The 24366-nt window shown below is 43.9% G+C and overlaps 1 protein-coding gene across 2 annotated transcripts in view; it reads left to right on the top strand.

The window, feature by feature from the left end:
- The window catches only part of SLC24A3 (solute carrier family 24 member 3), a 499800-nt gene that overhangs the window by 454807 nt on the left and 20627 nt on the right, over positions 1-24366 (top strand). For both annotated transcript variants that reach the window (XM_032142373.2, XM_032142374.1), the window contains exons 10-15: positions 4300-4433; positions 6619-6779; positions 7543-7804; positions 15730-15896; positions 18803-18917; positions 20587-20699. In XM_032142373.2, coding sequence (XP_031998264.1) covers positions 4300-4433; positions 6619-6779; positions 7543-7804; positions 15730-15896; positions 18803-18917; positions 20587-20699 — 952 coding nt within the window. The remainder of the gene's footprint in view (positions 1-4299; positions 4434-6618; positions 6780-7542; positions 7805-15729; positions 15897-18802; positions 18918-20586; positions 20700-24366) is intronic.

The raw sequence follows: 24366 nt of genomic DNA, 5'->3' as shown, positions 1-24366 counted from the left end.
AGTAGGACCTTAGTCATACATATCCTGGTACCATAAGGTAACTAATGAAGAAACCAGAAGTCACACACCATAGAACTAATCATTTAAAAATACCAATAGATGAGCTCTCATGAAAACCAGAGTTGACCCAAAGCCTTTCCAAACTTTCCAGCCCCCAAAGGAAAAGGCTTTGAAGATCAGAGCACCCATCTTATGCCTCTTTGTCTCAAAGAGCAAAACTGTATAGCAAATCAGTGCCGAAGTGAGGAAGCCTCAAACTACTGTCTGTGTGTGTACTCACACATCTTCCTTTGCTGTTTTCTAGTGCATTGTTTCAATTTTTTAACATTTTGAGGCTCTAATTGAGCTCCCAAAAGTGGAATAGTTGATTATTCTGGAAGAATCGCCACACAGCGTCTGCTCTATGCCCAACATTAATCTTGGGTCTTGAATCTTAATTTTCATGAAAGTATGTTTGAAAATGAATTCACTAAGGGCTTCATAGAGTTAAGTATTCTCTAAAAACAGATGTGGCCAGAGAGAAGAAGACTTGAGGAATTTTGCTGGCATGCATCTTATGGCCACTGCTCCCCTTTTCCAAGCCACCTTGAAGCCCACGAGTCGCTGGCAGGACACGTGGACAGTAAGATAGTACAGCGAACACATCCTCTCCTCTTCCCCAAACCATACCAAATGTGGAAGCTAATGAGGTGTGTTTCTGCTGATGCCTCACTTTTACCAACATTCCAGCTGTTCAAACCAGCAGGATACAAATAAAACTGGGAATGGAAGCTACTGTGCTCATGAAATTTTCTGCATAAATTCTGGTCCTAAGTTCTAAATTGAAATCTCTGCTCTTTAGCCATCCCCCTCTGCAATCAGAGGCTTTAATCATTGGGTTTTATCAAATCTGATTTATAAAATTGCATGCTTCACAATAAAATAGCTTCAGGGTGCAAGCACAAAATTTAAAACTTTCAATTAAAAATATAAAACAGCAACAGTAGTTAAGAAAAAAAAAACAGCATATATTAGAATCATCAGCTGCCTCCTAGGTGGAGAGTTTTTAAATGATTTTAAACGTTCTATCTGAAGGTCAAAAAGCAATTTCAGATTGTCCAGTTAGGTAGAAACCTTCAGGAAGCATGAAGCATGCCTGACCTTGGCAAGGATTGATTTCTGTACATCCCGGGTCACTGCCCTGGGACTTGTTCCCCAGATGGGGTATGTGTGCTGGTGGTTAGTTAAGAACCGGTGCCTCCCATTCAGCCCTGACAGCGGAGCCCCCTGCCACTGACAGTCGTGGGACCTCAGCCAAGTTCTTGAATCTGTTTCCTCTTCTGCAAAACAAGATTAATAACAATTTCTACTATTATTATATATATATTCCATATATTATATATATATTCCATGAGAAGGGAATGCGACAGCTTAGTTAAGCTGTCAAGCTAAGTTAAGCTTAGTTTAACCCAGTATCCAGTTTTGAGAAAGCCCTCACTGTATAGTATTATTATCCTGTTCTCTAAACCCTGATAAATGTATAATACATGGGTTTGCTTTTGTACTTTGAAAGCAAAACCTAATCACTGGGCACTGTGGTGCATGCCTGTGATCCCAGCTATTCAGAAAGCCAGAACGAGAGGATTGCTTGAAGCCAGGAGTTTGAGACTAACCTCGGCAACATAGCAAGACCCCATTTCAAAAGAAAAAAAAGCAAACCTTAATGCAAGTCAGTATTTCTTTCAGGGAAATGGAGTCTAAGTCAAGATGACAGAAACACTGCCTCTTTCCCTGTCGCGCTACAGGGCAAGGCATCCTTGTTGAATCAAGAAAGTGTGGAGGCCTTTTCACTAACATGAATTTTGAATATATACAGGAGTCAACAGAATAGTATGATGAACCCCATGCATTCGTCACCACCCCCAGAAACCATCAACCCACAATTGCCCCGTCCACACACTATTCACTTCCCTTTTCTCCTATAATTTTGAAGTCCCAGACATCATACTAGTTCATCCACAAAAATTCCAGTATACATCTGGACATCTCTAGATACAGCTGGATACTCTTTTAGTATTCTAAAAGGACTACTTTCTTTAACATGACCACATTATCATCATCCTAAAATTAATCCTAATTCCTTAATATCATAAAATACCCAATGTGCAAATTTTCAGTGGCCTCACAAATGTCTTTTTTATTGTTTTCTTTTAGTTTCATAAATATCATAAATATTTTAAAAATGAGAATTCAAATAAATTCCACTCGTTAGAATTGGTGGCCCATGACTTGCTGCTGTGTCTGTGTGTGTGTGCATGTGTCTGTGTGCATGTGTGTGTGTGTGCATTTTCCTTGCACTTTGTTCTTTAATGAAGTTTGGCTGTTTGCTCTGCAGAGTTGCCCACGGTTGGAAAGCGTTGATTATATCCTATGATGTGGTGCAGTCCATTCCCTTGGCCTCTGTGTCTGTGTGTGTGTGTCTGTGTGTGTATGTGTGTGCATGACTGGGTGTCTGTGTGTGTCTGTGTGTCTGTGTGCTGCGTGTCTGTGTGTGTGTGCGCGAGTGTGTGTCTGTGTCTGTGTGTGCGAGTGTGTGTCTGTGTCTGTGTGTGTGTGTCTGTGTCTGTATGTGTCTCTGTGTGTGTCTGTGTGTGTGTGTCTCTGTGTGTGTCTGTGTGTCTCTGTGTGAGTGTCTGTATGTGCATGTGTGCATGTGTGTGTTTGTGCATTTTCCTTGCACTTTGTTCTTTGATGAAGTTTGGCTGTTTGCTCTGCTGAGTTGCCCATGGTTGGAAACTGTTGATTATATCCCATGCTGTGGTGCAGTCTGTTCCCTTGGCCTCTGTGTTTCCTATATGTCTGTAATTGATCTGATTCCGGCTAGACTATGTCCCAAGTGGTGGTAAAGTTCCATCACCAGGAGGCACGGTGATGTCTGCCTTTCTCTGTCTGTAGTGTTGGCAGCCATCAGTGCTCAGTATCTGCATCCATTATTTCATTTGGGTTGCAAAATAGTGGTGTTCTAATTCTACGCTTCGTGTCTTATGAACTACAAATGGCACCCATCACTTTAACTAGTTTTCTCTTCTCTCTCATGCAATGTAGTAACTGCATGTTCCTAGAGAGTACAGGAAAGAACTCATGGATGAGACGGTCCAGCCACAGAGGGCGTCTTCGTCTCTCTGAGGTCTTGTTGCCATAGGCCAGCCACCCCAGAGCTGCACCCACTGAAGAATCAGGCACAAGGGAGATAGCTGGGAGGGAATCCAGAGAGCTTCATGTCTGTAGCAGCAAAGAGATGAGGAAGGGGAAGAGAAACATATGTTGAGTGGCCTTCCAGCTGGCAACTTACGGTCACCATGCCTAACTGCCATTCCTATGGGAGGCCGGAGGTCAAACTGGAGGTCCCCAGTGGGCTGTCCCATGGCCAGTAAACGATGGAGGGGGGAAAAGCAGTAATAGCCTTCTGTGACATGGAAACTGTGCCTGGCTGTCTTTGCCCATGAGTTTTTATGAGTTTTCTAGGATTCCTCTGTGGGAATCTTCTCATACTAAAACTAGGGAGACTGTAACATTTTCTTGCAAAAAACCATCCTCAGAACTTGTACAAGCTTCTTCCCTTCCCACCTGAGCCTGCTGGGGCATGTAAGGAACACTGCACAATGTATTCACTTGACCATTCTGGAGGATAATAGCCTAGAATTTTTTCATAAAGCTAAGGGCCCCTTGGATCTGAAACTTAGGCACAATAGTCATAGAAATTTGGAGAATCCCAACCCATGACCTCAGGAAACCAAAGCCATACAGAGACCTAGACGGCCAACCGGCCTGTAGCACACAGACTGTGACACACAACCGCTGCTCCTGGGGACTGGTGTGGATGAAGCAGCTTCTCCTTCTCCCAAAAAACTGGTCCCTGATTACAAAGACCCTGGAGATGTGGCCTAGAGGAGGTAGACCTTGACCATCCTACTGAGTCTTAGCACAGTCCTTCCATGTGCAGACTGGGAAGGGGAGCTCAATCCCAGAGAGGCCTCCACTGGCATGAAAGAGGTGGCAAAGTAAGCAATGTGCCCATGTGCTCTGGTTTGTTTCTATAATGGTGGTTTTCTTTTCACTTACCATTTGTTCATAAATTGGGAAATGGGACAGGTTGTATATTCTGAGGGGGAATGGGTTTACAAAATTAGAACACTAATAACTTGAGGCCTGGGGACTGTACATACAGACTGGGAGAGCTCCCAGAAGTACTTGGTGGGAGTTGAGAAATGGGAGAATGGCAAACACTGATGGACTCTGCCCACTTGTTGCTTTGCTCAGATATAACGCTTGCATACATCAGTGCTTTGAGAGGAGGACAAAAGGTGCCGGGAACATGGTCAACGGATTGGCCAACAATGCTGAAATTGATGACAGCAGCAACTGCGACGCAACTGTGGTGCTACTTAAGAAAGGTAACCAAGGAGAGCACTTTGGGGTCCAAGGCAGGAGGATCACTTGAGGCCAGGAGTTCAAGACCAGCCTGGCCAACATGGCAAATCCCCATCTTTACTAAAAATACAACAAAATTAACCAGGAGTGGTGGCCCAAGCCTGTAATCCCAGCTGCATGGGAGGTCGAGGCATGAGAATCGCTTGAACGCAGGAGGCAGAGGTTGCAGTGAGCCGAGATTGCTCTACTGCACTCCAGTCAGGACAACAGAGCCAGACCCTGTCTCAAAAAAAAAAAAAAAGAGAGAGAAAGAAAGAAAAGGTAACCAAGGAGATATTGTGTGCGAGAAGAAAGTGCTAGAATATGAGCTCATCTGCGCACTCTCATAGCCACACATGGCGTGTCCCAGCTGGCCTTGAGAGGACACTCCCTGCCTCAAGAGAGAGCAGAAGTTTCCAGTCCTCCAACCCTCTCTTTCACTACAATGTCATGGAGCCATCTCATACCTGGTAAGCCCCTTGGAGCTCAGAAAGCCCCCTGGAAATTCCCAGGCAACACATTTGCTGGGAGTGCTGCAGAGAACAGGATGGCAAAGGAAAGGAGACCCTAGGTTCTGAGATAGGGTTTTGGCTGTGTGACCATGAAGCAGGTTATGTAACCTCTTGAGCCTCAATTTTCTCTTCTGAAATATGAGAATCATTTTTGTAATAAGCAAAGCAGATAAATATGTATAAGATTTTAGTGCAATGCTCTATAAATGACAGGTGTTATTAGTATATTACTAGATCCAAATTCACTTTAAGGCTACATTAACTCAGTTTCCAAGCTGCAAACAGAAAAGTACCTTCCTCTTCAAAGTAATTCTTATATTCAGTCGAGTCTTACAAAACAGCTGAGGTACTAAGGGAAATTATATGGCGCTCTCAAATATATAATATTTTTTCTAAGAGGAACAGAAAATTATAATTTAATTTTGCCTGGAATGTGTTTTTTTATTTAATTTTTTAAACTTTTCTCTTGAAATGTGGGAGTTTATTTTTTCTTGGTCCCATATGGTTGCTTTGCAGGAAGAAAAAAAAAAGAAATTAGAAAGGTTATTTTCAAATACATCTATGGGTTATTTTCAAATATATCTCTGACATCACTGCGTCATTAGATTTTCAAAATTAAATATTTGATATATTTTTCTGAATGATTATACATATGTTTAACAAATGACTTAGGTGATTTAGTACCATTTCACATGAGGATTTTATTTAGTTTCTTCTCTTCTGGGTAGTTTATAACCATAAAAGGAATATGCCAAAGAGAGCTACCTAGTATTAGCCAGTGTTTCCAGAGATCACTTCATGCTTTAGTGGCTTGGAAAACAGGAGTTAGTACTGCAAGAGGCTGCAGCCAAGTACCCTTGAACTGTGTGCATATACAGCTCATTCATAGAGAGGGAGCTGGACCCTTAGTGCAACATTTTTTTAGGCCTTCTGGTGAATTATCACACAGGATTTGTCCCAAGCACCCTTCTGACTCGGTTCTCTGTAACATGAACAACTCACCCACCCCTTGTGAGCTCTGCTCATAGACTGCGCTGAGGGAATGTGTACATTTCACCACTATGTCCTCCAGTGCAGAATTGCACTGACGTCAATTCAGTAGCATTTAGCAGCTCAGTATGAATATTGCTGACATTTGAAAGGCATATAGGGTACAAAGTTCTTGGAGTCTTCTCTGTGCCCCAGATTTGAGTGGTGGGAAAAGAATCCTTTAAGGACAAGGAGGAATTCTCTTATGGTATCATTAATTCTTACCATGTCAATGAATGAGGCTTAAATTGTTTCAAGTCCTTTCAAAAGATTTAACATGAACACCCATGGAAAGGAGATTTTGACTCTTGTTCAAAATTTGCTCACTGCAACCCTTCCTGGCTGGATGGATGAATGGAAAGAAGGAAGGAAAGAAGGAATAAGGAAAGAAGAGTGGATGGATGGGTGGATAGGTGAGTTGGATGGATAGAAAGAAGAATGAATGCATGGATGGATGGAAGGAAGGAAGAAATAAGGAAAGAAGAGTGGATGAGTGGATAGATGGATGGGTGAATGGATAGGAGGAAAGAAGGGAGGAAGAGAAAGGAAGAGAAGGAAGAATAAATGAATGCCTCTTTCCTGCTCCTGGCCTCAATGTTATTTTACCTTATGTTTTTCGTTTCCCTAGCAAATTTCCACCGCAAAGCATCAGTGATCATGGTGGATGAGCTGCTGTCGGCCTACCCACACCAGCTTTCCTTCTCTGAGGCTGGCCTTCGAATCATGATCACCAGCCACTTTCCCCCCAAGACCCGGCTCTCCATGGCCAGTCGCATGTTGATCAATGAGGTACCTGGGAAAGCACTATCCACTGATGACTGGACAGGGGTGGGAAACTCTGGGAAAGAGAGAAGGTTTCTTGTTTGAAAGAAGAAGCACCTAACGCAAAGTTTAACACCGCAGCATCCCTCAGTCATTTCCTAATCTTAGTTCCCTGGGCCAGCTGTGTATCTGGCCCTTGCTCTTCCCTCCACGTGTTGAGACATGGACTAATTTCCATTTATATAGAAAACTCCCCTGTTCCTTCTCCCTTTCACCCACATTTTTCTTCTATTCTTCCATTTGAATAAAGCCCCCTGATGTGAACTTGCACAGAAATTGTTTCTAACTAAGGTTTACCTTAGTTTAAAGTAATCCAGAGTCCCTGACTTGAATTTTGCTGTGCATTCCTTTTCTGGAGTATAGCCTTATTGATACACTAGTCCAAACACAGTTGTGCAGCTTTCTCACATAGGGACCCAGGAACTCCTGCAGTCTGGGGAAGAAAGATGACACCACAGTGCACAGAGTGTCAAGGAACTGCACATCCCGTAAGAATTTTCCTCTAAAGGGATTTGCAAGTTCTAATGGGTCATAAAAGACTAATCTTTCCTCCCAGATGGAAGTTGTCTGGAGTTGGTTATCACATTGAGAGGCCCCTTAAAACTTGACTCCAGGGTCTTCTGGAAGCATATGGTCAGCTGCCAGGGAAAGATCCCAACAGTTCATGTTCTGAGTGTAAGGTATTTGCAATCCCTCTGACCGTGGTAAGAGTCCGCCTTTCTCTTTCCAGAGACAAAGATTGATAAACAGCAGGGCTTATACCAATGGGGAATCTGAGGTGGCCATCAAAATCCCAATTAAGCACACCGTGGAGAATGGGACAGGGCCCAGCAGTGCCCCAGACAGGGGCGTGAATGGGACACGGAGGGACGATGTTGTGGCTGAGGCTGGCAACGAAACAGAGAATGAAAATGAGGACAATGAGAATGATGAGGAGGAAGAGGAGGACGAGGATGATGATGAAGGACCGTACACGCCATTCGACCCCCCCTGTAAGAGGTTCTATGTCTGGGCTGGGGTTGGGAGCTATTCTGAGCCACTGAGTAGATGCCCTTGACTTAGATGATCTTTTTACCATTCAATTTTTTAAAGTATCTCTATGAACATGAGAATATGTATATCAAGTCTCCTTTGGGCAGGACTTTGTTGTAGAAGTTCAAATATGGCCAAGGTGGGGGTCCATGATCATTGGTTGAAATGTGAGCTCTTTAATCAACTGTGTTTTGTGGAAGTGTTACTGAAATGCCAGGGATTTGTTGTAGGTCCTGCTCATCAGTGCACAGAAAGCCAGTCACTGAGACAACGAATATTGCCAGGGAAGAAGGCTTTAATCAGGTGCTGCAGCTGAGGAGATAGGAGTTCAGTCTCAAATCCATCTCGCTGACCAACTGCAATTGGGGATTTATATAGCAGGGAAGGAATGTAGCTACCTTCCAGCAAGCAGGAATTAGGGAGAAGTAAGGAAGAGGAGTTGCTCCGCAGGAAATAGGCAGTCCATCAGGCATCACGATGAAGGAGAGATCTGACTCCTCATTGTCCAGACACAATGGTCTGGTAAGTTTCAGTTCCTTGATGCCATCTGGGAGGCCTAATGGTCCATTTCCTGAGAAAAGAGCTCAAAGAAGACAAATGTAAGTTTTGCAAGTTTTAAAGCTGAGAGAGAGTCAGTTTTTATATTAATTCAAAAGAAACTATAAACATCAGTTCTATGGGACAGTTGGGCTGGTTTCAGGGGATGGTCTTATCTTACTTAGTTGTTCTGCAGGAACTTTTGGTATGAAGGAAGAAATGCCCATGACTCGTGTGGGCAAGGCAGCTTGGTGCACAAAAGGAGAGGCACGTCACTCACCTCCACCCATCCCATTGCACCTGGCCAGGAGAGCTGTCCTGCCAAGGCCAGCCCTGGTGGACACCAAGGCCTGAAGAAGCTTTCAGGACCTCAGCCACCAGGGCAGTGTCCTCCTCTCCCAACTGCTGCCTCCAACAAGGACTTGGTTGTTCCAGAAACTGTTTCACCCCACCCCACCCATTATCAGAGCAGGTGGACCAAGCCCAAAGAATTCAGCCTATTTGCTGGACCTTCCAGAAGCTTCTGGCTGTTTCAGGGAAGAGTACACTAATCTGATTCACACTGACTGTCAAGTGTGTGAGGCTCAGTATACATGTGCAGCAACCTCTTTGGGATGTTTGAATGTGCAGGATTATCTAAGGAAACATTTGATCCACTTGAAAGCCCATTTAATAGTAGGACATGGTGCCGAGTGTGAGAGTTCTGTGTTAATTTCGGATGCAGGGTCTTGCTGTGCTCCAGGTAAGCTCCTTTCTGTCCAGAGGACAGCAAGTAAAACTCGAACCAGAGCTGCCCCTGTGCCCACTCAGTGCACCCAAGGTCTCAACTTCATCAAGAACTTAACCAAAACGAATCAGAAAATATTCATCCAGATTCCTATATCCCCAGGTCCCTCACCTCCCACCCAAAGCTAAATCATCACTTGTTAGTACGTTATCTTCATAGAAAAAATGTACACTGGTTCTTTATCCATTTTGCCACCATCAGATATATTTCTTGGCAACCTTTCCCATCGATCAAGACAAAAACATCTTAAGAATTAAATGACAAAACACTCCTTTCCTCTCTTGTAAACCCTTCCATTCATTTTCTGTTGCCGCAAAACAAAATACTACATATTTTGCAGCTCAAAACAAGACCCACTGATTAGCTTACAGTTCTGTAGGCCAGAAGTCTAGCTGGATTCTCAGTCTCACAGGCCATAATGAAGGTGTAGCCAGAGCTACATTCCTTTGCAGAGGCCCTGGGAGAAATCATTACCAGGCACCGGTTCATTGTGGCTGTACAGCTCCTTGACGGCTGTTAGCTGGGGATGTCCCACTCTTCCTAAAAGCCACGGAGCCACTCCACCTTCACCTGGATGTGTGGAGCTCTTCCCGCCATCATTCCTAATCTCTCTGGCTCCCCTTTTGCTTTTGAGGAGTCTTTGCAACTAGATCAGGCACCTGCACAATCTCTACCTAAAGGTCAACTGTGCCATACAACACAGCAGAGTCACGAGACTGATAGCTCATCCCACTCACAGACCCTGAGAATCTTAGGGACCCATGTCTAGAATTCCGCCTACTCAACCCCTGTTTTCAGAGTCCGCCATTGGCTGGCCAAAACCAAGCTCCAGTAATGCTTATTTTGCTAAACTCTTTCACTAATTAAAGAAACAGTCAAGCCAGTGGAAGGTCTGTAAGCAGCCAAGTTCTATGTTAGCGTCTTGGGAGCCCAGAATCCCCAAGTGCACCCCTCCAGGGGACAATGAAAGATGCATGTGTGAGTCTGGCCTAGTGCCTGGGCCTCGTTACTGATTGGGACCAAGCGCCCCCTTCAGATCCCCGGTTCCATATTTCTCTCCTGGATGAGAGCTAACCGTGGGGTTTCAAGTCTTTGAAACTCCTGCTGGCCACCCTCTGTCTCACTGTGATTAGGTTGCAGATGATGGAGGCCTCAGACCTTCCAGCCACACCTTCTGGGCTCCTGTGTATTAGGAGACATGGCTACAGGCATCTCACCCCCAACAGATGCTGCACCTGAGGCTCAGGAACCCCACATCCCCACCCCTGTCCTTCCTGAAGCACAGGCAGGAGAGAGGAAATTATATTCTGCATGGTCGTACCATCCCATGGGGTCTCCATGTCATTCGAGGGCCCCCAGCTGCCAAGATAGAAAGCAGAATTCCAAGTTCTTCTAGCAGCCCTTCTCACCTGGGCTTCCTTAATGAAATGTACGTTCTGATTCAGGAGGACTAGGGTGAGGCCGGAGTCTGCATTGCTAATCAAGAACCACCCCCGCCGCCCCCGCCTCGATCCTGTGACACTGATGCTGCTGGTCTGTGTGCCACACTTGGAGCACTGAGGGGCTAGAGATCTAGAGGCACTCAGCAATCTTCCCAGTTCTTCTAAGATGCGGGAAAGCCTGATTCAGAGCCCAGGTCTGCCTTTGAAAAGAGTAGGCTCCCCTAATTACAACTGTCTCTTCCGCTCCACCAGCTGCTAAGGAATCCCAGGCCCGGAATTAGGAACTCCATTTTAAGGCAAGGGGACTGAATGCCCAGCCAGGCCTCCTTCCTGGGGCGGGCAGGCCTCTGCTTATGGGTGAGAAGCCTGTGGGGTGCTTCTGGCCAGCAGAGGGCATCGAGAAGCCAAGGAGTCAGTTCTAGGAGTCCCAGGATGGGTTCCTATCAAGTCAAGTTCCTGTAGCCTGAAAAAGGTCCGTCCACATGATGAGGACATTTTTCTCTCTCAGAGTCATCCTGCAAGGTGTGAGTACCCTGTGTTTCTGGCACCCAGCCGCAGTGCTTTCTTCTCTCAGGAGTTGACTAGAGTGGGTATGATGATTACCAAGAAAGTAATTATTTAGGAGTATGTGAATACGGTTTTGAGTTCATATATGTACGTATATGTACAGTGTGCAATTTAAGATTGATATAACATATTATTAACATGCACATGTATACTGTGTACACTTAATATATTGTATACATGTATAATATATACACAGATATTAACATGTTTATGTTTATATATGTATATACTATATTATAGGTTATGTACACATAATATACATATATACACCTACACTTGGTATATGCACATACATACATATAAACGTGCAACTATTGTTATCTCTTGGGTGAAGAAAGCCTTATGGTTGACAGCAAAAGAAACCTTTTCATGTGTATATAGGTAAACACATTTCCATGGAAAAAAAAAAATTAGAAGGAAATACACCAAAATATAAGTAGGTTTTTCCAAAGCAAAATTATATTTTTTCTATATTTTTTACTTTAAAACAGTGTACATTTTTATTGCCTATATTATCAGAACAAATGTATATATTTAGGTCTAGGTCTAAAATACTGTGCAATAACTTTTTCTGTCTCCGATAGGATTCAGCTTTCTTAAAAGCTGACTGAGGAACGTAATTTAGAAACAAGTCCTTTTGCTTATTAAAGCCAAGTCCAACTCAAAGGGATACTGTCATGCTTACGGGCCGGCTTAGGCCCCTGGCTTCAGCTCTCAGTTGCTAGCTGACTTTTGTGAAATCAGGTAATCACCAACACATCAGGTCCACGGGCAGGGAAGTTTTTTCCCTTAATTCATTGCTGTACCCCCAGCACCTGCAGCAGTGCCTGGCACAAAATGGCATAGAGGGCATTCACAAATATTTATTAAATGAATGAATGAAGAATAAACCTATCCCCCTTGCTGCTCTATTTTGACCCAATGGTAATAGAGCAGAAGATGGAAAAATGTCCAGAAATGCTGTTGACTCAAAGAGGAAAGGAAACCTTTTTAACCCCTTTATTCGGAAATGGAAATTAAGGGCTGGGCACGGTGGCTCGTGCCTGTAATCCCAGAACTTTGGGAGGCAAAGGGAGGATGCGGATCACCTGAGTTCAGGAGTTCTAGACCAGCCTGGCCAACATGGCAAAACCCTGTCTCTACTAAAAATACAAAAGTTAGCCAGGCATGGTGGTGCACGCCTGTAATCCCAGCTACTCAGGAGGCTGAGGCAGGAGAATCACTTGAACCTGGGAGGCGAAGGTTGCAGTGAGCTGAGGTCGCACCACTGCACTCCAGCCTGGGCAAAAGAGTGAGACTCTGTCTCAAAAAAAAAAAAAAAAAAAAAAGGAAAATTAAGACCAGCTAAAATGTGGGTGATCTTTATTTGACTGCCTTTGTTCCTCAAAATCATTTTTAAAAAACACCTTATATTTGTACCTTATATTTGTTATATTTGCTGCATTACATTTAAATATATGATTTAGATAATGCCCATTGAATTTCTGCTTTTAAAGTTATTGTTGTTACAAAGGGGCAATAACGGAAAGAAAGCATATGTCATTGAAAATGATGTTTTCCAGATATAATGCCCTCCCAGTGTCCAGTCAGAAATTTTTAAAGCAGTTGATAAAAACTCAAAATTCACTGGCACTAACTTACACTTCTTGCAACTTTGTCTAATCAATATCATTTTCCAAGCTCTTTCACTCTTAAGTTCTGACTTCATTTTTTCTTCCCTCTTTTTTTTTTATTTTCTGAAGAATGTGAAAGAGCCAAGTTGGGATCATTTCTCTTCCTCTTCCTGTGTTTCTTTGTAATCTTTGATTGGGTGTGTATTTTAAACTAAACCGAGTCTCTCTGTCCGTTTGAGGGCATCAGCCATATGGAAGGCCGTTGAGGGGATTCTAGGAGGTTCCACATGGGTAAATGCCTTATCAGCACATTGCAGGATTTAGGAATGTGCCAAATTCCAGGATGCATTTGGGATCCAAAGAGCTGGCCAGATCCTGGATTCTGCAGCATCTGGAAGCCCCTCTCCAAACAACTCTCAGCCAGGCTTCTTGGTTTACAAAGCAAGCCCAGTCTCTGTGTTCTCATCATTCACTTGACCATCTCCAAATCTTAAATCTAACAAGACTCATAGCAGCTAATAGGAAAACACTTCTCCTTTCTTACTATTTTTTTTGTTTGTTTGCTTTACTCTGTACTTGTAAATTGGATAGCCTTAGATTCTCAAAAACAAGTAATTTTCTTTGGTCTGCCTGATTAGATTGTTCATAATAACATTACTACTACTACTGTTATTGATATTTACTGAAAATGTGATATAAGCCCTGCACTATCCCTGCCTTTCAATCAGGTGCTAAACAAGTGAGAAGACCCCTGTTCTCATGGACTTTATTCTAATTTGAGGGAGACTGAAAATAAATTAAGAAACAACCCTGATGGTTTAAGACAGGAAATATTTGCTGTGAAACAAATAAAAATATTTGCTATGAAACAAATAGAAAGGCAGGAGTGAGGTGATGAGGGTTATATTTAGATTTATCTGAGGGCTCGGTGACATTTGAGCAGTGAAGTGGCCTGCGTGACAGGGCAGACTCTGCCATGAGAAGACCCAGGCAGAAGACCTGCGAGGGCAAAGTCCTTGAGGCAGGAAAAGGCTTGGAGTGTCTGAGGACAGAAAGCTAGCCAAGACCAGGGAGTATGTGATCAGGGAGAGTGGCAGGTGGGGCAAAATCAGGCAGTGCCTTACAGACCATGGTGGGGAGACCTGGTTTTACTCTAAGGGCAGTGGAGGCCAATGGAAGGTTCTAGAACAATTTGGTTTTTGAGACTCTTTCCTCTGGCTACTGCTAGCAAACAGATGGAGGTAGGATAGGCATTGGAGCAGTAGTCCCCGTAGGAAGCCAGGTTGTCAGCCAGGCCTTGGTAAACCTGGCCCCAGCAGAGGCTGTGGGGATGATGAGATGGTGGGAATGTCCTATCAGGTTGCCAGGGTTGGCTGTGGGAGATAAAAGAAAGGGAAGAATCAAGAATGACTTCCAAGATTTTGACTGGAACGACTTGCAAGCTCATGTTGTCCCAGCCCTCGTCCTAATATCATCTCATTTAATTCTCCCAGCAACTCTGTGAGCTCAGTGCTGCTGTATACACATTTTCACAGATCAAGAAACTGAGGTGTAGAGAATTTAAATAACTGAGTCATTCAACTCATAAGCCACAGAGCAGGGACTGGAGCCCAGCACCATCTGATGAGAAACCCTTCTGCCTCCCATAGACACTGTACCTTGGCCCTTTGAGAGAGGCCAGAGGGTGCCAGAAATAATGTTAGATATTTTTTCTATCTATGCAGTTTTAAGAAACTATTTGGAGATTGGTAGGATATATGAAACAAATACTGGATACTGGTCTAAAATTATAGAATACATTTTATTAAACATTTAATTACTGTTCAAATGTTATAATACAAAAATTCTTCCTTAACTCTGGTGGGAATATAAAATGGTTCAATCATTTTGGAAAACTGGCAGTTTCTTATAAAGTTAAATAAATACCCACCTTATGACTCAGCAATTCTCCTGGGTCTTCGTCCAAGAGAGATGAAACATGCCCACAAAAGACTTGTACAACAATGTTCGTAGTCACCTGGCTTGTAATACCCTCAAACTGGCAACAAACAAATGCTCACCCACCACCATATGCATAACAGATCGTAGCACATTCATAGGAGGGAATACTACACAGCAATTAAAAGGAATGGATCACGCAACATGAATGAATCTCAATCACATTATGTTGAATAGAAGAAGGTAGGCACAAAAACATCCTATATGGTTTTATTTATTTGAAGTTGGAGAACAGTAAAAACAGTGTCTATGGTGGTAGAGGGTGAGGGTTTGACTAGAAAGAGGCACAGCAAACTTTCTGGAAGGTAGAGGCACTGTGTATCTGGACTGCATTGAGAAATACATGGAAATATGTATGCATATTTCTTTCTAGAGGTGAATTAGCATTTAATCAGGATAGTAGTATAGGTCTAGGGAGAGCCTTCAAATCCTCTTTGAAGATTCCGGTGCGCCGACAGACGATGCTGAGAAATTCCACCAGGTGGCGCTGCGTCCGCTGACGCTTTATTATCGGGAGAAAACGTGGAAAACAGAAGCCCACTGGAGGTCTTCCTAGCTCCCCACTCCCATTTCTATCCCCTGCACCTACACACATTCCACCCCTTTTTTGACCTGAGTATCCTCCTCTCTTTTCCCACCTGGCCATCTGCCAAACCATCCCCCAAGCCTGGTATTACTAAGAAGTGATTCACCCTCTCATTTCGGAGACCGAACCAGCAGGTGGGCAGTGGATAATTTTTTTTTTAATCTGTTGGTGTTGTATGTAAGGTTTCATTGGTGATGGAAAGTCGTTTGAATGTTCTAGGAAAACAGCAATATAATTAGGTTTAATTCTGGGGAAAGCAGTACAGACACTTGGCGGAAGCAGAGAAGTAAAGCTAACTGGGGTTCTTCGTTATTTTTTTCTTTTTATTTCTTTTTGGCCTTTTTCATTTTTCCAGCGGGTAAACTGGAAACAGTGAAATGGGCGTTCACCTGGCCGCTGAGTTTCGTCTTATACTTCACTGTACCCAACTGCAACAAGCCGCGCTGGGAGAAATGGTTCATGGTGACGTTTGCTTCCTCCACGCTGTGGATCGCAGCCTTCTCCTACGTGATGGTGTGGATGGTGAGTGAAATCGGGACCCCATGGCACTGTTAACTCTCTTTAGAGGATAAAGAAGGGAATAAGAGTCAGGGTTTCAGCCTGTAACTGTACCAGTCAGCTATTGCTACAATAAGCTGCACAACGAACCACTCCTAAACTTGGTAGTTTAGAATTGCAGGCGTCGATTCTCCTGCCCACACGTCTTCAGGTTGACTGTGGATTCATTAATCTTAGCTAGGACCTGCTATGCAGCTCTGTTTCGGGCTTCAGGGTGGTCATGTTTGATTCAGGCAGCAGGTGGGGTCCATGTCTACTCAGTGGCTTTGACATTAACAGAGCCATTTTAGGAAACCCAGGCTTCCAGAATGCATTACCCATTTATGGCTATACTTTTTAACTGGGGAGAAATTCCAAATCATTAGAATTGGACGGAAATTAAAAGGCATGGCAAAATGATGCAAATCCAAATTAATCTTGCCTTGAGTGTTGGACAGAAATGTAATATAAATTCTGGAGAATTAAACTCAAGAACTAAAAAGAAGGTTCTGAAAAAGATATTTTGGTAGGACCAAAAATACCCAGAAAAATTTTGTTACATGGATTGCAAATTTGTAAACCTGACACAACTAATTCATAATCATCTCTTTCCTCAATATCACAAACATTTTTTTAAAACCCAAGTTTGATAGCCAGGGATTTCTCCCTCATCCTGCATTCACTAATGTTTTCATCTGACATACGCACTAAGAGCCACCTCCTATCTGGATTTGGGGGACAGTGTTGGCTGTCCCTGACCTTAAGGTGCTACATGATTTTCTGTGCAGTCCCCTAACCAGCAGGCTAACTGACCTGACTCATCTGAGGTTCAGCTTCCTTCCGTTTGCTTCCTTTTCCTCCAGTGGAGGTTCTAATAAGTCCCAATCAATGCCCAGGAGTAAGGAGAAAACTAGGAGAAACCGTAGAGCTGGTCCCAGCCACCTGAGCAGTCTGCTCCCCTGAACTCCAGACCCAGCCACAAACATGATCATGAAAATGATGAGCCAGAGACCAAGCCTGGCTGAGCCAAACCAGATTCCTACAGGGACTGAGCTAAGGGTTAAAAAGGAAAAACAAGGTTTGGCCAGGACGCTGGTAGCTCCATTTGCTCCAGAGCAACAAAATAGAAACAGCGTGTGTTTCTGCAGCTCACTCTCCTCCCTGGAGACCAGAAGTCAGAAAGCCCTGTGGCCACCCCAGGTTAAATTCTGCTCAGTTCTGCTCAGTCCTGAACAGAAATGAGCTGCATTCGCTGGTTTGAAAGGAGGCAAGGCAGGTATCTCTATGGATTTCACTCACATCCCCCTAGCCCTTGAACAGGGAAGGAGCGATTGTGGCCTTTGGAGTGAAGTCAGCGTTCCGGGTGTAGGTGGCCCAGGAGGAACTGTGAGAAGAATGTGCTCCTTACAACATGCGCTTTGCATTTCCTGTAATTTTATGGCAAGTGAGGGAGATCAAGTGGCATCCTAAAATGACCTGACAGTTTCAACTCTTGTGAGTTATCTTCTCCTTGGGCCCACATGCAGGGAATGTGTCTCTTTTTCCACTTACCTCTTTTTTTGCCACCAGCTCTCTCATCATCTGCCTCATCAACTGCTTTTGTTTTTTTAAGGATGCTTACATTTGCTTTTTCTATATTTGCATAAATTTAAGCGGTACAAGTAAATTTGTTACATGGATATATTGTGTGATGGAAGTGACGAAGTCCTGACTTTAGTGTATCCATGACTGAAATAATGTGCATCATACCCATTAAGTAATTTCTCATCACCCGCCCCACTTCATTCTGTGCTGAATTTAAACTGGGGTGGCCTCTGGCCTTCCTGTTTTTCAGTCTCCAGGGAGGAAAGTGAGATGTAGAAACACAACATTTCTGCCCCCAACCCTTCCAAGACTCCATTGCCTATCATTCCACACCCCATGTCCAAGTGTACACATTATGTAGCACCCACTTATGAGTGAGAACATGCGGAGTTTGACTTTCTGTGTCTGAGCTGTTTCACTTAAGATGATGGTCCCCAGAAGCTATTATAGTGAAGAAGATGTTGACAAGGACAGCAAATTGCTACCAAGCTTCAAGGAATAGAGAAAAGGAAATGCTAGTTATGGCTTTCCCCGTTTTTTTTCTTTTTCCTTTTCTTTTTTTTTTTTTTTGAGACAGGGTCTCACTCTGTTGCCCAGGCTGGAGTACAATGGCACTATCACAGCTCATCGCAGCCTGAACCTCCTGGGCTCAAGCCGTCCTCCTGCCTCAGCCTCTCAAGGAGCTGGGATCACAGGCATACACCACTGTGTCCAGCTAATTTTTAAAATTTTTTGTACTTAAGCAGTAAGAACTTTTGAACTTAAGCAGTCCTCTCAACTTGGCCTCCCAAAGTGATAGGATTACAGGCATGAGCCACCGTGCCCAACCTTAGAGTTATGCCTTTTCTGACAAGTATGGATACTGTCAAATCCAGCCCCTTTGCAGTTCTTCTAAATTCCCATTGTGCATCGCCCCTGACATGGATGCTCAAATTCCAAGCAAAGCATCCATCCTTTCTGGATGCCTCAGGCCAACCCGTAGTTCAAATATTCTCTCCCAATATTGCCTTTGTCCCAGAAATTCTATTTTCTCTTCTCAAACCACCCGCCTCACCTGAAAAGAACAAGTGAAAAGGCCGATGTTTTGTTGGAAAGCATGGGTCCTATTACAGCACTGTCCCCTGACCCGCAGCCTCGGCTGGCATCCACATAGTGTTTGTCACCCTCGGTATTGATACAGAGAGCAGACATTGCACCCCACAGAGATAGCCCAGACCGTAGCCTGTTGTGAGTCTCCATCAGAATAACCATGGGCAGGTGGGGCTTGAGGTGACCCTCAGCTGACCACTTCTTCCTGCTCCTTCTAGGTCACAATCATTGGTTATACCCTGGGGATTCCTGACGTCATCATGGGGATCACCTTCCTGGCTGCCGGGACCAGCGTGCCTGACTGCATGGCCAGCCTCATTGTGGCCAGACAAGGTGGGGCTTCCAGTGGCAATGGGGACGGAGGGAGGGAGGAGGAGAGGGAGGCAGGAAGGGAGGGAGGGAGGGAGGGAAGGAAGGCAGGAGGGAGAAGAGAAGGAAAGAGGGAGGGAGGGAAGGAAGGAAGGAAGGAAGGAAGGAAGGAAGGAAGGAAGGAAGGAAGGAAGGAGAGAGGGAGGGAGGGAGGGCCTCTCTATCTGGGGGACCCACCTGGTAATTAACAGGGTTTGGAAGGAGGGAAGGTGATGCCGTGTTGGTTGAAAAGCTTCCTGGGATCAGAAGAACAGAGAAATAATCCAGAAGGTCCTACCCTTGAGGAAAGCAAAGACATTTCCTAGGTAGCACCCATAGCCCCTTCTGGAGGCTGTATCACCATCCTTCTATTATTCAAAGTAGTAGGAAATGTACTGACAGCTAACCTTTACTGAGTAAAGCATGGTAGATGCACTATCTTGTTTGATTTAAACAACGGCCCTGTGAAGTAAGCACAATCATACCCCCATTTTATGGACACGAAAATTGAGGCTTAGAGAGGACAAACCTCATCCCTAAGGCTGACCCACCTGCAGTGCCCTCTGAGTGACAGGTCCCAGAGGTCAATTTTCAGAGTGTGACAGATGCTTCCCTCCTTCAAAGCCAAGCCCACAGGCTCACGGTTCACCTTCCCAAACAGATGCCCCAGATGGCCACACCCTTCCGCAGCACTCATTCTGACGCACCTGCCTGATTTATGCTGAAGGGCATTTGTTTCAAACAAATGTGTGCTGAGCTACAAAACTTGGCTCAGTGTCCCATAGACATCCTCATGAAGCTCTACTATTGTCTACACTATTGTTCAGTTATTCCGAAGAAGGCCTGGAGACAGTACAGGGAAGTTGGAAGATGACCCAGTGTGCAGGTGTGAGCTCTGGAGTCACTTTCTAGAATGGTTGAGTTTATTCCTTTCCATAAGGGTGTCTCAGAATCTCCAGAATCCTTGAAACCATCTGTATTAGTGCGTCTCATACTGCTGTAAAGAAATACCTGAGGCTGAGTAATTTATCAAAAAAGAGCTCTAACTGGCTGATGGTTCTGCAGGCTGTACAAGAAGCATGCCAGCATCTGCTCGGCTTCTGGGGAGGCCTCAGGAAACTTCCAGTCATGATGGAAGGTGAATGGGGAGCAGGCATGTCTTACACGGCAGGAGCAAGAGGGTGGGGGGAGGTGCTACACACGTTTAAATAACCAGATCTCATGAGATCTCACTCACTATCACAAAGCTGGTACCCATGGGGGATGGTGCTAAACCATTCATAAGAAACCACCCCCATAATCCAATCACCTCCCGCCAAGCCTCACCTCCAACACTGGGGACTACAATCCACATGAGATTTTGTGGGGACACAGATACAAAGCATATCACTGTATTTGGTTTTTTGAATCACTTATATTCAATCAGTGATGATATTTGAAGTAAAGGTCAACCATTCAGTAGAACATGTGTTTCTGTGTTTTATAATTCGTGTCATCCTTTCACATGGGTGATGGCCTCGAAAGAGAAGCGCATATGTGAGCTTGCAGAACCACTCTCTGGCTGTGAGATTAAAGGCTTGGGAGAGTCCTGTGTGGGGCCCCTGCACTCTCCTGGGTTCCTTTCCCTCACTTAAGTGACCTCTTGTCCCTGCAGGGATGGGGGACATGGCCGTGTCCAACTCCATTGGGAGCAACGTGTTTGACATCCTGATTGGCCTGGGTCTCCCCTGGGCTCTGCAGACCCTGGCTGTGGATTACGGATCCTACGTAAGTGGTTTTCTCCAGGACTTCTCCTGAAATCCAGGGCTACCTGACTCTGTTTCAATAGCCTTGGCCACAGGGTCTTTGTCTCGGGGAAAAAGGGGTGTAGAAATCGTAATATTGAGGGGAAAACAAATTCTCCTTGTCAAAGGCCTTCCTAAGTCAGGCTTGCAGGGACATTCAGGACTTTAGAGCAGGGGCCAGCAAACTTTTTCTGTCAAGGGGCAAATACTAAATATTTTAGGCTTTGTGGGCCAGAGGATGTTTATACAGCTATTCAGCTTTGCTGCTGTAGCAGAAAAACGGCCATAGACAACAAATAACCAAACGGGCATGTCTGTTTCAATACAACTTTCCTAATAGAAACTGAAGTTTGAATTTTATGCATTTTTATATGTCATGATATATAACACTTCTTTTGATTTTTGTTCCAACCATGTAAATATGTAAAAACCGTTCTTCACTCATGGACTATGCAGAAACAATTGGTGGGCCAAATTTGGCCCATGGGTCATAACTTGCCTACCCCTACTTTAGTGTACTTAGACTTGCTTCACCTTATTACAGGCTAAGTGATTCATGTCAGAGAGACACTGGAGAGATGCCATCCAGGTTGGCCACTGAAAGGGCATCGCCCACTGGGGGAGAGGGGGAGCGGGTCACAGAATTCCAAATAACTCTTCTAAGTTCTGCAGCCCACAGGGTGAGACTTTTACAGTCAGGATCTTATGAATTGACTCACATCAGCCAGTCAGGATCTTATGAATTGACTCACATCAGCCAAATTCACAAGAGTTTGATGTCTAGGATAGAATGTCAACAGATGGTAGTAACAGGTGTTAAGATATATAAGGGCTGTGCAGAAAGCATGTGCTTATTTTGGGTGATATGTTCTCTATATTCCTGGAGAAATATCTTATGTGGGAATTATTTTGGGCATCCTATGACCATCCTCTAATTCAGGGTTTCAGGAGTAGTCACAGATTATATTCATGGCTAAGGTTTATTATAGCACAGGATATGGGATAAAAGGAGCTGGAAAATGAAACGCATCAGGAGAAGCCCAGCGTGGTCAGCTGTAGGCCTCTAATTCCTTCCCTAATGAGTCACACAGGAAGTGCTTTCTCCCTTGCGGGAAACATGCACGAGATGTCTCTATCCAGGGAAGTCCACTGGAGGCTGAGACTTCTGGGGAGGGCTGGTCAGGTAGGCACATTTCTGCTGCATGAACAGCCATGATGCCTGAATCTCAGAACCCCAGCATAGATACCAGGTAGACATTATAAAGTTTGGGAAATGATCCTGACAAGTTGGTACAGCATGGCCTATCGCTTCTGGGGTACAAACCAATGTCATCAATTGTAGCATCCCAAGGGTCACATTCATAGGGGTTGGTTAAAAGGTCAACCATGGTTCTGGACTCTCCTGGAGGTATGCAAGGATTAAATAACCAGGCCTGCTGTGTCAACAACTTTCACACAGAAGGTCAAATTATGGCTTTATTTTTCAGAATAAGTGTTGCTAGCTACTATATTACCAAAAACCCCAAAATTTCACTGGAGTAGCCCAACAAGGGATTGGTTTTTTATTCAAATTCCACTGCAGATGTTCCCATCTTGGCAGCTCTCATGGCTCTTTCAAGCAGAAACTCAGGGTTTGTGGCACAGTCCATCCAGTGGTTCTACCATCTTGAAGTCCTTCTCCCATAGCTACACAGAAAGCAGAGAAGGCAAGGGCATGGAATATTGTGTAGATCACTTTCTGATGAGGCCTGGAAGTGGTATCTGTCCCAACTGTTCCCATCCCACTGTCCACATAAGTTACATGTACCCACTTGGATGCAAGAAGGATCCAGGTAATTAGTTTAGTGTTGTGCCTCAAATTCATATAGCCACATGTGGCTTGTGGCTGACTGTTGGACCCTGTAGCTCTAGAGGATTAAATGACAATCACCCAGAGTCTAATCCATAGATAACTATTGTTAACATTTCAGCATCTTTTTCTTTCTCTAGGTTACTTTGTATAGCAAAGATCGTCCTATATAGGCAATTTTATACATTGCTTTTTATACTTCCTGTTATATCAAACATTTTTTCCTCAAAATCTCATTGGGAACATCATCTTCAAGGTGACCTATTATTACAGTATATTCCAAAATGTACTTAATCATGCTGCTGCTCTTGGACACTTATGTTGATTCAAACCTTTCACTGTTGTAAGTAGTGACACCACAGACATCTTTGTACATTATAGGTTTTAGAGTTGTACATAAATCTATACTTTTCAAGTTTACATTTCAAGTTTTTCTTTAGATGATTTTTCTCAGTGTTAGAAAAGTTATATAAAAGATTGTTTTCCAGAATGACAATATTTTTTACATGGTTATTTGTCCAGATTCATTCCTGAAGTTTTGGGACAACTTTATGACACCTTCATATCCTGACCACAGGAAGCTCCATGAGGGCTGACCTTGAGCCTTTCACATGTCTGTCTTCTTCATGGCACACAGTATGGGGCAGGCACATACTCAAGCCATGAAAAGCGTGTTGAATAAATGGAATCCACGTTTAGCTCTTCCGTGGCCTTTGCATTCACTTTCACCAGCAGTGAAAGTTACCTTTCATGAATTAGAGGGACACTTCAGGTCCAGGCTGAGACACGATGGCATGAATAACCTCGTAATTTGGTGCCCCCCCAAAACATATTTTTATTAAAAAAAAGAAACATGAATTCAGCATTTATTTTCAAGATGAGATAAATGCTTCATGAGCAAAGGGTGGAGACAGGAGATTACTGGTTCCTTCAGTAATGCAGTCTTCCCTTGTTATCAAGAAGTTCAGCTCTGAACTCAAACTTGCATATCATGGTCTGAACAAAAGCTTCGCAGTTAACACAACCTAACTTCCTTAAAAAATATTTAGTGACTTTCTATCCCTACTCAGTCATACTTGACAAGGAAGCCAATGAAGATGCTCCTTAGCCCGACTCAGAGTGCTGCATACAGGGGTCTGATGAACCCATTGGCAGTCCATCTGGTTTTTATGAGGAATTAAAAATCAGACCTATCTGAATTTTAACTGCTTTTTGTCCCTCTGTTGAGGACTAGAAGACAATCGCTAAAAAACAGACATCAAAAAGAAGAAAAGAAAACCTGGGCTCTAAACAACCTGAAAAATTCATCCCTGAATAATATATTTTCACTAGGATGACTCTCCAATGAGGGAGGGACAGGCAGGAGCAGAGAATGAGAAACTTTCAATGTCCTTCAGATCCATGATGTTATTTCTTATTTTACTTTGATTAAAGGGGACAATCATAGAAGGTGAAATCAAAAACTTTCAAAACAAAACTAAAACTCACCCCAGAAGCAAACCAGTTTATCTTACTAACTTTGAAATCTTCCTGACTAGACATGGATATCAGGCCCGAAATTCCAACTCGATTCGGCACACCGTAAATCATTCCCCCAATGATCTCTCCTCCTTTCCTCTCCTTCTGACATTCTCCCAATACTCTTTAGAGAACAAAAAAAATTAAACATTATTCTTCTATCAGTAATTCCCAGAGCTATGAAAGCATACTCTTTCCAGATCTCAATGTCTACTGACACAGTGACATCATGAAAACAAAAATTCAGGCTTTAGTGGATGTTTGGCCCAAATTCATGTTTTTC

The sequence above is a fragment of the Hylobates moloch genome, unplaced genomic scaffold, assembly GCF_009828535.3.
Source record: "Hylobates moloch isolate HMO894 unplaced genomic scaffold, HMol_V3 SCAFFOLD_21, whole genome shotgun sequence".
NCBI lineage: Eukaryota > Metazoa > Chordata > Mammalia > Primates > Hylobatidae > Hylobates > Hylobates moloch.
The sequence above is the reverse complement of the archived record's forward strand: the minus strand, read 5'-3'. Positions and strand labels throughout refer to the sequence as shown.